This window comes from Macrobrachium nipponense, chromosome 28 (genome assembly GCF_015104395.2).
Source record: "Macrobrachium nipponense isolate FS-2020 chromosome 28, ASM1510439v2, whole genome shotgun sequence".
Taxonomy (NCBI): Eukaryota; Metazoa; Arthropoda; class Malacostraca; order Decapoda; family Palaemonidae; genus Macrobrachium; species Macrobrachium nipponense.
The window spans coordinates 60936584-60953718 of NC_087217.1; the positions used below are offsets into that span (position 1 = coordinate 60936584).

The following is a 17135-nucleotide window of genomic DNA, read 5'->3' on the forward strand; positions in this document are numbered from 1 at the left end:
ACAATTATCTGGGATTCTCGCTCACTTTGGACCGTGGTCTCGCCTAAGTGTTTGGAGATCGTAAAAAACTCGAACACTCTGAGTGCGCTAGAATTCCGTAGAATTCTAAGCACTCTGCGAAACCCCCCACCGAATTCGTCAAACGATATCGGCTGGTGGGTCCTCTCGATTCCCGTAGGAATCGAGAAAGGGGCAGGATCCCTCCTCAACAAACCGGGGCTTACGTCAGGTAGGACCCGAAGGTCCCCCCGGTAGCGCAGCCCCTAACGTGGGATCTTACAGAGAAATCTCTGTAGGATCCCTCCCCTTTCCCTCGTAGCCGTAAGGCGAGAGGGAATGGGGGAGGAATTGGATACTGGCTCGCCTTCCCAGCGGAACTAGCAGTTGGAGAAGAAAAGGAGCAGCCATCGCCTTACGGCGATGGCCTCTCAGAGCCTGGGAAAACGTATCGTCAGGAGAAAACGTTTTTCCCCCGAGGAGGGTTACGAACTCATACTGTAGGTAAGGGTCTGCCGCCTACCTGTGAACGTCGTCTGGGTGGGGCTGATCGACACCTGACAGGAGAGAGCCGATACCGTCCTCCGACTCATTCCAGTCCTCGTCGAGGTCGAAACCTCAGGAGGACCGAAGGGGTATTCAACTACGGTGTCTGAAGAAACAAGTTAGAAACGCCTCTGTCCGCCAGTAGAGGAAGTGAAGTAGCTTGTTCGACCGGCCAGAACTGAGAGAGCCTTCTTGTCCGGAGACGAGAGACTACCTGGTTCAACACAGTCGGCAAGCTCCGATCGCGGCAGACCCACCGTCGATTTGGGTTCCCTCTCGGGCCCCAAAACGACTCGAGGCCGAGACCGTGTGGCTCTGCTGGTGGGAATGGCGATCCTTCCCCGAGGTCGTTGTGCTGACGAATCAGCGCCATAACCTCGGCAAAGTTCCTCTAGATCTCGGAATTCACAGCATCTTGCAGAGTGGGACCGTTAAGCCCTTCGAACAAGAGCATATTCCGAGAACCTTCCTCCTAAGAAGGGGGAACAGCGACAGCCCTCTCGGTCTTCCCCATCCACTTGCGCATACGTCCTGGCCGGTCCAAGAACCGTGCCTGGCACGTAGGGCGTCGTGGTGGGATCATGAGGGGCGCACCCCTCACGATCACTCCTCAATACCTCGCTCCTCCCGGTGGGGGGTTTAACCCGAGGAGGTTGAAGGTACGGGGAGAAAAAGGCAGACCTGACGCTCCCTCCCCCTCGGCTCGCTGGCAGAACCAGCAGGCTTGGAGGGCTGCAGGCGATCGTCAACCCGCGGTGGCGATCGAGCTGCAGGCCTGGTCGAACCGTCTCGCTGTGGAGAACGGCTGGACTGAGCACAGCCGGCGGCCCCGATCTCGAGTGTCAGAAGAGCTGGTGCTGGTTGCCGTACCCGATCGCTCTCTGTGAGAGCGACGGTCAGGCGACCATGCAGGCTCCACTGTCACAGTGAGACCGGTGCTTGTCCTCACGGCACGTCACGTCGCTGGTTCCAGCCGTGGCTGGCACCGGCGAACGGGAGGAGGACTCTTCCGCCCAGCCTCAGCCCGTGGCCGGTTCGTGGACGTACGCGTCCCCGGGTAGCCAGCTGTTCGCCGCGAGAGTGAGAGCTGGTCTGGTGAGAGTCACGTGAGCGGCTGTCACCAGTCTTCCGCCCCGTGCCGTGAACCTGACGCTGAGCGGACTCAGAGGTCTGGTTCCTGGCTGCACGGTCGCTGGTAGGCGACCGTACACTCGGTACCTCCCGCGAACGAGAGGCCGAGACGGACACCCTGATGCAGTGGCAGAACCACTGACACCAGGCGAGGAAGTACCGGTGTTAGCCGGTACCCCTCTGGTCCCCGTAGTCTTCTTCCTTGCGGAAGAAGAGACGGGCCCCGCTACCCGAAGGAGCAGGAGGACCAGCGGAAGGAACCCTCCGTCCCACCGAGGTGAGACGGGTCCCGAGAAGCTCCCGAGGGAGACTTCTTAGGAGGGAGGAGGCAACCTTCTTCTTCCTCGGCTGTGAAGCCTTAGAAGTCGAAGGGGAAGAGGCGGCAGCCGATGACGATGAAGAAGATGAAGACGACGACGACGACACCTTCCTCCTCTTCTTCGTCAGCTTCCTCAGGACAGACGTAAGATCTGCTATCCAGGGCGGAGCCGGGGCTGCTGTAGCCGAAGCCACAGGGCCCGGACGCACCTGTACAGACAGACCAAAGTCTGGGGTAGTACCCACCACGAACGGGACGACATCAGCAGGTATGGGCATCTCAGGAACAGCAGGCACAGCCAGCACAGCATCGGTAGGGACAGCCAGCGCAGCAACGGCAGGGACAGCCAGCGCAGCAACGGCAGGGACAGCCAGCGCAGCAACGGCAGGGACAGCCAGCGCAGCAACTGCATGGACAGTCAGCCCAGAATCGGCAGGTACGGCAGGCAGCACCGGAAACACAGGAAGTGGAGGGCAGCAGCCAGCAACATCCTGGTACCGGCGGCAGGTCCAGGGGCGAGCTCTAGGGCAGCGGAAGTGTGGTCGCTGCAGCGCGGCAACCACGAGCGGCGGCGGCACGCCCCCCTCTCGGTACGGCGAACGGCACTTCACAGCGGCTGTAGGCAAGACTGTTACCACGTGAGGAGAGTACACCAGGTGAGGAGGGACGTCGTCACCTGGTTGCGTGGTCACCACTCCATGGGTGACCGCAGTAGGCCCAGACATAGAACCGCAGAGCCCTGGACACTAGCACGCCCTGCAAATGGAAGGACGCCCATACCTCACCAAGGTCCACCCGCGTGGCAGTAGCACCTGCGGAAATAACAGTAGTAGCGATTAGTGGGGGGAAGTCCCCTCGCGCGGGGGGGTGAGCCCTCTCCGAACGAGTGGAAGACCCCGAATACAATTGTACATGCGGGCACCGAGCGCCCTCCCCCGCGCCTCGGACGGATCGGGCGAGGAGAAGAACGCCGATAACCTCCCCCCCCCAAGGGGAAGGGCCATCTGTGAGAGCTGAGAGCGTTCTCGTTTCACCCCCGCACAGCACCCATGTACCCAACAACAATATAAGAGCCCGAGAGCAATCGTGCCATCGGCCCGAATGCAAGGGCATAAGGATCAATTCCCTGACTGAGCGGAACTTGAACCAAATAAATATTGATGCAATCAATAATAAGGAATAAATGAAAATGCATCTTGCATTACGATTCACTTCACAATGAATAATGGCTCGGATCGAGCGCATTTGCGCCCTCGGTACCGAGCGCAAGGGTAAAAGGATCCATTCCTTACCTTTATGGATCAAGGTTTATGGAAACCTTGATCCATAATGAATTGATGCAATCAAAAAAAAAACCAAAAAAAAAAAAAAAAATGAAAATGAAAAAAAGAAATACTGCGCTTTGCGATTTCACTCATACAATAAAAAAGGGGAAGGATCAATTCCCGGGAAATAGCGGAAACATTGGATTCCCAGTAAACAATGCAATCTCAATAAAAAATGAAAATGAAAAGAACTGCACTTGCGATTTCACTTCATTCAAATAAAAAGGGGAAAGGATCAATTTCCGGGTAAGCTCGGAAACTGATCCAAAATGAGTATTGCTACAATCAAAATAAATATATGAAATGAAAAAGAATACTGTACTTGCGATTCCACTTCCATACAGAATAAGTTTCCGTGCCGAGCGCATTCGCTCGGCAACGGGCATACAGGTCAAAAAAATATTAAATGAAAGAGCACTTTACTTACGATTTTCATCTACAACATTTCCAACACCCAAAATATACGCTCGGAGCGAGCGCTCCCGCCCTCGGCACCGAGCATACACAATACGAGGATCATTTCTGGGAAAATGAATTCCCGCACTTACGCCCTTCGTACCTCCCGGCACTCGGAGGGCGTGGTGGAAACCAAGATCCTTTAATTCACACTTGAATTCAATGGAAATAAATATGAAATGATTGTACTTACAATTCAGTTTCACTAGATAAATAGAAAAAGAAAAACACAACCATGCGAAAGCAACGACGATGAAGCGGGCAGAGAGCGATGATACACGTCCACACGCCAGCAGGCCGAAAGCAAAAGTGATTTGTTTACCTACCAGTCGCGCGCGCGCGCCTGTCGGACAAGCAGTTAACTACCGAACCCCTTGTTCGAAAGCTTACGACCTATCCAGCTGCCGCTAGTACCTTCCTATTGTAAAAGGACCGAAGGTTTGTATGCCGTGTCGGAACAAACCGCCGATTACAAGGTAAGAATGAATTCAGTTCCAACCATAACCCCGGGAATAACAAGTTTCATACTTTCACTAATATAGGCGACAAAATGTTGTTTTATTGTGCTGATTACAACTGCAATCTTGAGTAAGATCAATAAACGTTACATACATACGCTAACATTGTTCAAATGAGTGCTGGGAAGGCTGGGGAAAGATGGTGGCCGTCATTGATGAGAACCGTCCATGCAAAACGTAGCCGCCATATTGGATTTCAAAACTGCCTTGAAAACATATTTTACGAAGAGCTCACATGCTTATTTTAGTTCGTATGGGGCTTTCATATATCACAATATGTTGACGAAACTTCAGTCTTTTAAATGGTATGCTTAGAGTTGCAATTGTATTCATGTTTCACCAATTAAATATCGAGTGAATAAGACCCGTCTACCGTGATGAGGGTTGGCCTGTCGTGATATTCTACCCTATATCACATTATGTTGACGAAACTTCAATCTTTTGAATGGTATGCTTGGAGTTGTAATTGTATTCTTGTTTCACCATTTAAATATCGAGTGAATAAGACCTGTCCACCGTGATGAGGGTTGGTAGTCGCTGGTGTTTCCCCTACTTCGAAAGGAGTACTAGAGGTCTTTAGCTCCGTTTCTCACCAACAACAAGTCGCGACTGCTGACCATCTCCAGTATCAGGTCGCGTTAAAAGAACTTTTTCGGAGGGTGGCCAGCACATGCGGTGTTTTACCCTAGCTAGCTAGCCCATGCGGTGCCGTTGCTTAGAAATAAGTCGCGTTTACGTTACCCCAGCCTATCAAAGACTGCATCTGGGTAACCTACGATCACCTGTAGCTCAGGCTACACGCTAAGTTGGTCAACCTAGTAACATAGGGTAGGAGGTCCATCTTTATTTGCTGCAACTAGCTAGCTAGCTAGCTAACTAGCCTCGGTAGAATAGGTTACTTAAATTTGGTTAAAATCCACACATATTTACTACCTGTTATCAGTATATTCGGTCCTGCCTTCATCTTTCAAGCTTCTAAGTAGTACTGTCTCGATTCTCAACGTTGATCACGTCCAAAACGTATGATACAATCAGAAGGGAGTGGATATTATTGTGGTTCAGCGTAGTCACATGGCGGAGTAGACGACACACTCCCAAACGTAAACAAATGTAAATTCCACCATATAAGACAAGAAAGGACTGTTAGTTGGTTAATAAGTGGGAGGAATTGACAGTTTCCATTATTTAGACAGCATAATAGTGAACTGCCTGTATATATTTTGAGTAGTGCAAAGAATTCACAGAAATTGTATTCAAAATGGTGGTTATTCGTTGTTAGTAGATGCAATATGGTTTGTATTCGCGCTGCAAGAAGACGGGTTATAAGCCAAAGATATGCTAATATTTTACATCATCTTTAATAACATTTTGACAATTTAGATTATTTGTCTGATAAGTTTAAAACCAAATCCCTTGATTAGGGTTAATGTTTGTCGTACCAAGCAATACTGTATCATTTTGATTGCAATTAAGTTCCACGCTTCAGAAAATAAAACAAAAATGTAAACAAGTAAACAAGTTATACTCAGTAATTTTGTGGGTTTCTTCCTCAAATATTTACATACATGTAATCGTTTTATTTGAATTGCATTGGATTAAAGGGTTTTAAGGTATCAAGAACAACACGTTGGTCGTATTTTTTAAAAATTAAGTACACAAAATATTTAATGATAACATTCAGTTGGACATAATGTTCTTGATAATTTTATATGCATGATTAAGCTGCAAAGTTACTTTAGTTTTGTTATCTCTGTAACGGAGCAAACACGCCAGACCTAAATGAATCAGAAGTACAGCGAGAAATCATTGAAGCAAAGCAAGAAAATTACACGGGGAATACCTGAATTTTTTCTGGTGGAATATAATCTCCTTTACATAAATGCAAGGAGTAACAGTACAATGCAGGAATGCATATAAAATGAAGATAACTAGAGTGATGAACTGAAGATACAATTACTAAAACAGAAATTTATAACCCGGGAAATAGCAAAGGGAGATCCGAGCGGCTGACCAAATGGAAAGAAGAATTGTATAAGTGTTTCCTAGGAGAAACGTGGAAATTGAACCTCGTTTAAACTGTAATCTATAAAGTTATCACACATCTAAGAAGAATTTATAAAGCTTTCAAATGACATGTTATATGTGGTGTAAAAAAATATTGTTAATACTGCAGAAATAAGTTCAGGAGAATAAAGGATTTTCAGTCGTCCGTTTAAAGGATATCAGCTTCGTCAGAGCAGAGATTTTTCAAAAGGGGATTTGGAATAATAATTCTTTCATATCGTTTTTCATTATTACTTTTATAAAACAGATATGCAGAGTAACACAGTACAATAGACTGACAACAAAAGGAGCAGTGTACACTTCATTATGTTTTGTGAATTGCCGAGAGTTTTGTTAAAGCTTCAGTTACTTTCTTCGGTAACGAGATCAATATTTTTTAACCGATGCGAAACTTCTTAGCTGGCGTTCCTCATATTTCATAAAACAAATTTCCAACATCCTGGCTATTATTCCTTAAATATTTCATAGAACTTTCCAACATCCTGGCTATTATTTTTCTATTTTGTGATATTGCAAATCACTTTTAATCGAAATGAGTTTCATTTTAAATTTTTTTCCTCATTCAATTTTCAATTCCAAAACAGGAAGTTATCCACCCGTCTCCGCCGTATTAGAGCTAATTGAACTGTAATGAGGTACTTCTATGCATATGTTTTATCTAATAGGAGAGAACAACAGAAAATACGAGAAATCTATCTGAGACCGGGCTCCTGACCGCAGTTCCTTGTTAGGCAAGGGTAAATGTGTGATAAGCAAATATAGGTCAGGCTGGATTGTAGTAGGCAACATCAGTAGTACTAATTGATCCCCGTTATGTACTCACTTCCCCATTAAATTATTAACGGACGATGATGAAAAGATGCACAGAAAAAAATGAATGTTCTTAATCCCTAATTCTCTCATCTGCGAAAAACGACCTTCAGCTGACAAAAGAGTAATAGTAGAACCTTCTCCCTCCTTGGCTTAGATCTGGGGGTGGAAAGTATTATTCATGAGAACCAAAACACACACATACGCACACACACACACACACACACACACACACACCTGGAAATTAAGGTGAATCTGCCATGAATTGATAGCGACCTGGCTCAATAGACTGATACAAAGATGTCCAGAGGATGAGGGGCTCGACTGAAAGATTGACATAGAACTGAGAGAGAGAGAGAGAGAGAGAGAGAGAGAGAGAGAGAGAGAGAGAGAGAGAGAGAGAGAGACTGGTCGGGGGCTGGGGGTTGGGTTTTGGTATCGCTTCCCTGAATTCAACATAACACAATGAAAAGGAAATGGAAATCCTGAGAAATATGTAGTAAGAGAGAGAAAGAGAGAGCTTCAATGTAACGAAATAATATCCGGTTTAAGCCGGTTTTGTACGGCGTAATTCGGCTTGCCGAGGAAGTGCGCACTGGTTGTCTTCCATACGACCTCAATTACTCATACTATCGAGAGAATACATCATTTATGAAGCAATCCGGGAGACTTCTTTTGTGCGCGATCAAAATACACAAGTACAAGAATATTCTTTTCAATTAACTACGTTACAATGGCTTGTTATTTAGGTGTCATCTACTATAGTACTAAACATGGCGGAAGCTCCTTGAGACGCAGTGTTTAAATGCTATATTATAATAGTCCCTCGGGGGTCAAACTATTATATAGATTCTACACCCATTTCTATAGTGTGTGGTCGACAAATTATATTAATAAACGATATCTTCGTGCGGCCGTGTACTTTACATTTACCATCCGGTATGTAGTACTACTAGGCATAATATACAGAGCACCTTGGACTAGGTGGCGCGTAGATACAAGCCGAAGTAACACCTCATAATCGTCAAATAACAAGACATTCACGATTGTTAGAAGATTTTAACAACTTTTGCTTGCACTAAAATGCAATGGTTCATCGATTGAGGGCAATTTTCGAAGGGCTGTGGATTTTTGCCAAAATATATCTTAACTGCCTTTGAATATTGATAAATGTGAAAGTAGAGTATTAACATCCAGTCTTCGTGCATATCATCCACCGCTTATCCCGCCACCCAACAACCACCCCTCAAAAAAAAAAAAAAAAAAAAAAAAAAAAAAAAATTGAATCGATGCACCTCTTGATATTTGTGCTTGATATACAATCTGCCGATCGAGACGTTCAGACGGCCAAAGAATCCACTAAATTGCCTTTGAACATCGAATGGTTTACATTCTTCGTTCTTTCGGCGGCAGAAATTTATATAGATTTCTGTATCCAAACTTTTATGGCGTAACCAAGCGAAGAAAAAATCTGACGTAAAGTGTCCGTGTTGTTGATGATCGTTGAAGATTTGTGTAGCATATTTTTTTTCTAATTACAACTATGCATGTAAAAATGCAATATGTTGCTGTTTGCCTGCAATAATAATAATAATAATAATAATAATAATAATAATAATAATAATAATAATAATAATAATAATAATGGGAAAGTAAATCTAGAGTAAATGCCTGTTTGATTTTGTTATTTGAAATATATACGTACATATAACAGAAAATCAAACAGACATATTACTGTGGATTTACTTTCCTATTTTACTGACTCGTGTGATTATGAGTTTTCTTTGAATGTAATAATAATAATAATAATAATAATAATAATAATAATAATAATAATAATAATAATAATAATAATAATAAATAGAAACATTAAAAATAATATCTCTTCGGGCAGTGTTTCTTCCGATTCATTATTTACTAAACAGCAACTTATTTTGCCCCATTGAAGTAACCTGTAGAGAAATCCTGTTTTCTGTTACTGGATAACACCTGTCGCTTCCATTTTCCCATGATTTTTAAATTCTTCCTTATTTTTTATCGAAGGACACCCCAACAGTTCATATTTTCCCACCGTATTCTTATATACAGGGAAAAGATATAATCACTCGCCCGGTATTTCCGTCCGTCATCTTCAAAAACCCGTAAAACTAGAAGTCGTGCTCTGCCGTCATCATCGGAATTCGCGAAAATAAATGACCGCGCATTTCGGGCAAGCGGTGATTTCCAAGAAGTAAACAAAGTAGATATCTCGGGCGCCGTATAGTCGAAATTCGCCAAAAATAAACGTCCGCAACGAGGTGCTTCGACGTTAAATTTTCGAAATCGTGAAAACGGAAGGCCGTGACTACTTAATTATGCATGGAATGCAATTCTGGAAATTTCGTTTGTCAGAAGTGAAGTAGGAAAGGAGCTTTGGGCGTCGTGCCGCCAACAATCCAGGCAAGACCTGATTCTTCGGTGCTGGAGTTTGATCGCCATCAGGCCCTTAGGGCGAAAATGCTTCCTTGCAGTCTTCGCTTGGCCGTGTACGAGGTGTCGATTCCAGCCGACGAAAATTATCATTGGAAATTTGTTAGGTATCTTTAAATGCGTGAAATTCCTTATCATTTAGAATTCATGGATTATTATCCTTATTTACGCTAAAATTACAAGGTCAGCGTTATCACCGGCAATCTGCGTATCGCAAAAAAAGGAAAAAAAAACCAGTAGTAATGCTTCTATTACAATCTCGTGTGGTTTAACTAGAGAGAGAGAGAGAGAGAGAGAGAGAGAGAGAGAGAGAGAGAGAGAGAGAGAGAGAGACCATCTAAATGCCTCCATGACAGCCACGTATCGTCTTATTAAAGAGAGAGAGACGAGAGAGGAGAGAGAGAGAGTGACGACGAGAGAGAGAGAGAGAGAGAGAGAGGACAATGTAAATGACTCTATGATAGCCTCTGGTCTCTTTACAAGAGAGAGAGAGAGAGAGAGAGAGAGAGAGAGAGAGAGAGAGAGCACAGCTTAATACTTCCATGACAGCCTCGTGTCGTCAAGCCCGTCCCCCCCCCCAAAAAAACCCCCCCCCAAAAAAAAAAAAAAAAAAATCAAATGCTTAAATAAGTGTGATGTCGTAGATGGTTCAGTGGCCAGCCAAATACAGGAAGCAGGACACCATAGTCTATCTATATTTCCAGGTCTGTTGTGGTCACACACTCAGTGGGAACACGCACAAACAAACACACACACACACGCATTAGTCACTCCTGTTTCCGGCCTTAATATTTCACAACTTCCACCTCTTCGGTGTTGCCACCCCCACCCCCCCCCCCCAGAAGCCTAGGTATTCATTACTGCCCGGTCATGTCCTCGTTGTAGTGTTGATTTTTTCGTTTCACGTGTGCATCGTTGTACGGAGTATATTTTTTTACCTAGGCCTATCCGTTTAGCACGGTAATTCATATATATATTGTATATATATATTTATATATATATATATATATATATATATATAAGTATATTTATATATCTATATATAGTATATATAACTATATATAGATAGATAGATATATATATCTTATTTTTCGCTTGTTGTAGTGTTGATTTTTTTGTTTTCGTATTCACGTGTGCATCGTTGTACGGAGTATATTTTTTTTAACCTAGGCCTATCCGTTTAGCACGTAATTATATATATATATATATATATATATATTATATATATATATATATATGTATATATATATGTATATATATATATATATATATATATATATATATATATATATATATTATTTCGACCTTATTAATCCCACTGTATAACAGGGTCGGCCGCCCAAGTCAACAACTTTTTCCATCTACTTCGATTCCTTGCATCTCTTCCCCAAGTCCCACCTCACCACATCCAACTGCTGACGCCCCACACTCCTCCCCCAGCCCCCATCACTGGCATGTTCGTGTGGCTCTCTTGATTGGTTCCACCTCCTCTCTTCTTATTACAGACAAGCTTCTCTAGCCTTCTCCTTCACATTACAAATACCACATATTCTTCTTATAATCTTGAGTCTCCCTCCTTTCCAGCAGTGATGTTCCAGCAATCCATCTCACCATCCTCATCTCGGTTCTTTCCAGCAGTCGCAACTCTTTCCTTCTAGGTGCTCAAGTCTCTGCCCAATATAACATTACAGGCCTGATAACTGTTCTATAAATCTTCATTTTAAGCTTTAATCGCATTTACTTGTATAAAACAACTCTAGTTACTTCCCTCCATTTTCGCCAAGCTTCTTTCACTTTGTCTCACTGCTTTCGTAGTACCTCCCTCCTCTGTTCTTATTGACTCAAGGTAACTCATCATTATATATATATATATATATAATATATGATATATCTATATATGTATATAGATATATATATATATATAATATATATATATAGATATTATATATTAAATATACTATATATATATATATATATAAAACCCCAATCGGCGACAAGCGCCCGATGACTGACTGAACAAATGCAATGGTTCAACTGAGAGCTCAAAACTGCTTATGGCATGAGGGAAAGTTGTGAAAGTAATTGTAAATGGCTCAGGAATGGAAGAAAAGAGTGAGAGTCAAAAGAAAGTTCCTGTGGAATCTAAGTATTTATACTTGGTTGGTTTTCTGAATGCAAAGATGGGTTTTCTGAATGCAAAGATGGGTTAAAAAGAAATAGTTGTTGCAGTTGATTGATATCAATCCTTGAATTGAACATAAATGATAACATTGTGGAAGAGTATTTTTCCAATAAGACTGTTCGACGGGTAAATATGGCTTTCAAAGAATATTCAGACATATTCTTGGGAAAGAGGGAATAGTTAAGAAAAGAATTTGCTTCAGTTTGGGATGGACACAAAAGAATGTTGATTGTAATCTTTAGAATTGGAATGGCTGGAGCTACATCTAAATATTATCTGGTTGAAGTGAAAGTAATAATAGAGGATAGTTTCACTTGTAAGGAACTGTTTAATTTGGGTATTATATGCAAGTAAGATAAGTGAGTTGATATTAAAGAGTTATCATAACATACAGGGAGAAGGGTGGTGAAAAAGGGCCAAGGGAAAAATAGTGTAATGAAAGGAAGTTAAGCAGCATATGCAAAATTCAAGGTTGGGATTATTGAAGTCAGCTTGGAGTAATATCTGGTAAATAGTGTAAGCATTAGTGAAAACAGGGCATTGTGGGATAATGATATCAGAGGTTTAGTAAAGGAAGAAATGATGTCATCTGAAAATAAAATGTACAATGGGAAGACTGCAAAGAGGAAGCAAGAGTATTAATGAAGTAGTCAATGTCAACGTGAATGAAAATAAAATTGGTTTTGGTGTATTTCTGATGATAGAAGTTCACTTTCGACGTGGTTCGGTAGTCACGTATAGCCGTTGGTCCCGTTGCTGAATAACCACTGGTTCCATGCAACGTAAAAACACAATAAAAACAAACAAACAAACATTGATTTTGAAAATTTAATGGTACTTTAAGAATAGAATTTAAATAGTGCAGAGAGGAAGGCTAGAGAGCAAATAGTTCTTAAAATAAAAGAAGACATGAAAATGAAAAGATGTGTCTGAGAAGAGTGCGTGCCTCTGTAGATGGAAAGAGTAGTTTGAAAGTGTTGAATGTGGAGGAGGGATGCTCAGAATGGTACAAAATTAGGAAGGGGTTAGTGTAAATTCTGGAGTGCTTGAGCAGAGTTTCAAAGCTTTAACCCTTGAAAACATGGTACCACTTGTATCTTACAGATTTCTTTGAATCTTACGTATGTTATATATTTTGACCTAAACCTGGCACCTACAAAATATTTTTCCATTGCAACTTAGAAATTTGCATGTTTCTTTGAAGGAACATCATGGAGGTTCTCTCAGTAGGCTTTCGTGGGCTCATTTCTGTAACTTATCTAGTATGTATTTTGGGTGTGAATTGGATAGAAATGAAAGATACACACTTGGAAACAGACTAAGTTTGTAAATTTTGGCAGAAAACTTGCATCAGAAATACTTACTTCTTATGATATTTTGACCAACATGGTACATGCAGAGCAATATCGCATTTTGTGCACATTGGCATAGCATTTTTGTTTACATATGCCACACCTACGCTGCCTGTCACCCATTACTATGTCATGCCCAATTCCATCATATATAAGATCTGAAAATTTAATCGAAACACTTTTCCTAGTCTTTTATGTGGCTTCAAAAGAATGCCAACAATTTCCCTCAAAAACTGAAGTTCAGTTGCTTTTTTTATTTTCTAAGTGAGAGCCAACTCTTTACAATATAAGCATTTAGAATGAACAGATCGATAAGAAGAGTAATGGACAGGAAGATGTAGGGTCAAATTTATCTGATTAAAAATGGAGTAGTGGTTGAAAAATACAGTAGCTGATATTTGCAGATGATATAAAGTTAGCTGTTGACAGGGAGGAGAAGCTGCCGAGAGTGGTGTAAGAATTTGGAGGTGTATATGTTACAGGGAATATGTGAAATCCAGGGATTTCACGAAATCCTTAGGGCATGTGTGAAACAACCAATTCGCTTGGTAAAATTTGATCCCAGAGGGCTAGTACTAAACTTGACGAAATAGTGATTCATCCACACTGTTTCGCCGTGTTTGGTTACTAGTCCCTTGGGGGTCAAATGTGTTTCGCCTTGTTTAGTTCTAGCCCTGGGGGATTAAATGCACTTGAGGACTTTTGAGCCCCCACGGGCTAGTACTAAACACAGCGAAATTTCGACTCCCCAAGGGCTAGTACTAAACACGGCAAAACAGTGTAGATGAATCGTTGTTTCTCCGTGTTTAGTACTAGCCCTCGGGGTTCAATAGTTCCTAAGCGAATTGGTCATTTCACATATTCCCCAAATCCCTGATTTCACATATTCCCTGTAACATGTATAAGCAGGGAAAGTTGAAAGTGAGTGGTAACAAAAGAAAGCAGAAGCAGAAAAGATGGAGCAAAGAAAGGTTGGCAGAAGAATGGAAGTAGTTGATTCATTAAGGTGTTTAAGATTTAAATCAAAACATGTTTGCACGAATCAGAAGAGCCGAATCACGGATTGAGTGAAATAAGGAAGAGAGCAATGCTACGGCTAAGATTGGGAAAAGAAGAAGGACATTTATGAAAGTAAAAGCAAGGTGAATGAAGGAATTTTTGAGCCAGTTAGCTTTTGTAAAAGTGAGGGTTGGCAGTTGAATATAAATGAGTACAAGGTGGAAGCCCTAGGGTTGCGACCCAAAGTTGGATCGCCCAACCATTACAATGGTTCCCCAAGGGTTTTAACTTTATGGGGCTATTATTTCCCCAATACTCTTCTAATAATAATAATTATTAGGTAAAATATTGTATTAAGAATACATAATTCATTAATATCTAAGCAGAACATTATAGACATGAATCATTTTGCATTTCTTCCTCCACAGTGGTAAATCACAGCCTAATCATATATTTAATTTTATATCATGAAACAAAAACAAAAATAATTTGGTTTTCCTTGTGCTAGTTAATGTATTGTTATGCAGATGTGCTCCTTGCATTAATAAAAATCTCTGCATGTAATGTTTGTTTCTGTAACTCGTTTTCATAAGCATAATTATATAAAATGAAAATGCTTATGAGGGCATAGGTCGCCATGGTTAATTTGGACAAGATTTTGGGTCATAGCCAAAAAAGTTTAAGAAGCATTCGCTTAGTGTTTGACGAGTAAAGGGACAGAGGGTGACGGACCAAGACACTTAATTTAGTGAAAGCATTAGTAGAGATGAAAATAAATATAAGGCACTTTGGTCTTATAGAGAGAATGAAATGTGATTATCAGGTGAAGATGGTGTATAGCTCGGAAGCTCCCAGAGTGAGGTTGTAAGGAAGGCCAAAAAAGGTGGCGGCTAAATGGCGGGAGATATACTGCAATGAAGGGGTATAGTACCCATTAAGTAGTAAAAATGAGTACAACGAGTAGTTCATTGTATAATTGCAAGATGAATCGATTCACTGCTGATGAGCCTGCTATGTAGATGTATGAGCTGGCTAATGCTATGGAAGTTTTATGTTAGTAAGGTTCGTTTTTGATCAACAGATAGAAAATGAACGCTCTCAGTGCATCAGTCTTTCTTTTAACCACGTTCGGACAGCTCTTTGCTTGTCATGAATTCATCCAGGATTAAGACATGTTGACTAATTGCAAATATGCCCATTTCTCTCAAGTTTACTTCTTATAGCCAAAGCTTTGAAACTCGACACTTGATCTGAGGTTTTGCTGAACCCGAGACGTTCTGATGTTAGCAAACTTTACTTCACCACATTGCTATGGTCTACTGAAGACTTGCTTCCCTTGATGAGTGTTGTAATGATAACGTATTGCGTCTCTTTGATTATGTCATGAATTGAGACCGCTTATGCGTATGTTGCCTTCATACAACTGTTAGTATAAATATTTTACAATAATTGCTGAGGATTGTGGCGTATTTCTGAAGAAAAACTGAAAAATTTGATTTCCTAAATTGAATGATCCAAGTATCTAGTGTCAAGAAAACCCTTAGCTCAAAAAAATGGCTGATAAATTCAATGTGCAAATGAGTTTGTTTTTTCATTAGAAATTAGAAATCAATTTTTTTTCATTAAAAGTTATGAATCAACCATCCATGGATGCCGTAAATAATTATCAGTATGAGGTCTCATCTCTGTCATTTGTTCTGTCTGTCTGAATAAGAAATCCCCCCTATGGTTATTTCTACTCAAATGAACATTTCCCAACAGCTTTATAGAGATGTGGTAATCTTTTATAACTAATTCATGTAAATGTTCTTTAATGTCACTATGACGGACAAGGCCACTCTCTTACAAACCATATTGTAATGCACCAGGAGCCCTTCAAGTAAGAGCTGATGACATTTCCGACCAATGTCGTTAAGTGGGATTTTATGGTTCGCTAGATATAGGCGCTGACTTGAATACTTAATTGGGAGACGTCAGGACGCACATTTTTTCTCGACGGAAATTTGAGAATTTCTTGTAATCCCGAAGTACGTTTGTGTCTTTGATTTGCTGTCTTACAAAAGGATCCACTTACCATTTCTTGACAAACTTGCTTATCAAAGTTTTAGATTTTAGCAGGAGATTTACATCTACGTATAATAACTTTACCGTCTAATTGATATGTTAGCACCTAAATCTGATCTAGACAATTGTTTTACCACAGTATCGGTTTATGCTGCTATTTACTGCCACAAAAGGTGGCAAAAGTTTGAAAATTATGGAAACTGATTCTTAGTTAACTCGATAGGAGTTACATGGAGGATACCTGATATCAGCATGGGAAATCTGAAGTACTATATAAATTTGTCGTCAGCTCCAAAAAATAATCAAATTCACTTGTGAAATGAATGAAGCAATTTTAAGACGTATCACTACTAAGTGTAATTTGATTTTAACAGTTCTTTTAATCTAGAAAAGTGATAAAACGGAGGCCGTTTTCACTAACGTTGCCCTTGATGCACGTGACATTATTATTATTATTATTATTATTATTATTATTATTATTATTATTATTATTATTATTATTATTATTATTATTATTATTAATAGCAAATTGGGGGCTTTGGGGGGGGGGGGTTAGGATGAAACCCCATTATAAAGCATCTTAAGGGTCCCCACTATAACCCTGCCAAGTTTCATCATGCCCATGGGACCAGCCGTTTGGCCGTGATTGAATGACAGACGGACGGACAGACATAACACCCATTATAGTAAGATTATTATTATTATTATTATTATTATTATTATTATTATTATTATTATTATTATTATTATTATTATTATTTGCTTATCTTACCATTACGTGGGAATCGAATCGTCGTGATTTTAGCGGCACAAAATGACGGTTCCATTTACGCAGGGAATAATTCAGGACAAGGAAAACAAATCACAAGGTTGATCTTCAAGGCTATTATACGCTTAATTTTC

At 41.2% G+C, this 17135-nt stretch overlaps 1 protein-coding gene across 1 annotated transcript in view; it reads right to left on the bottom strand.

Annotated features, from left to right (window-relative positions):
- LOC135201797 (adenylate kinase isoenzyme 6-like) overlaps positions 1–5405 on the bottom strand; it is a 65090-nt gene extending 59685 nt beyond the window's left edge. The window contains exon 1 of the mRNA XM_064231063.1: positions 5226–5405. Within this exon, the coding sequence (XP_064087133.1) occupies positions 5226–5256 (31 nt within the window). The 5' untranslated portion in view covers positions 5257–5405. The remainder of the gene's footprint in view (positions 1–5225) is intronic.
- Positions 5406–17135: the final 11730 nt, after the last annotated feature.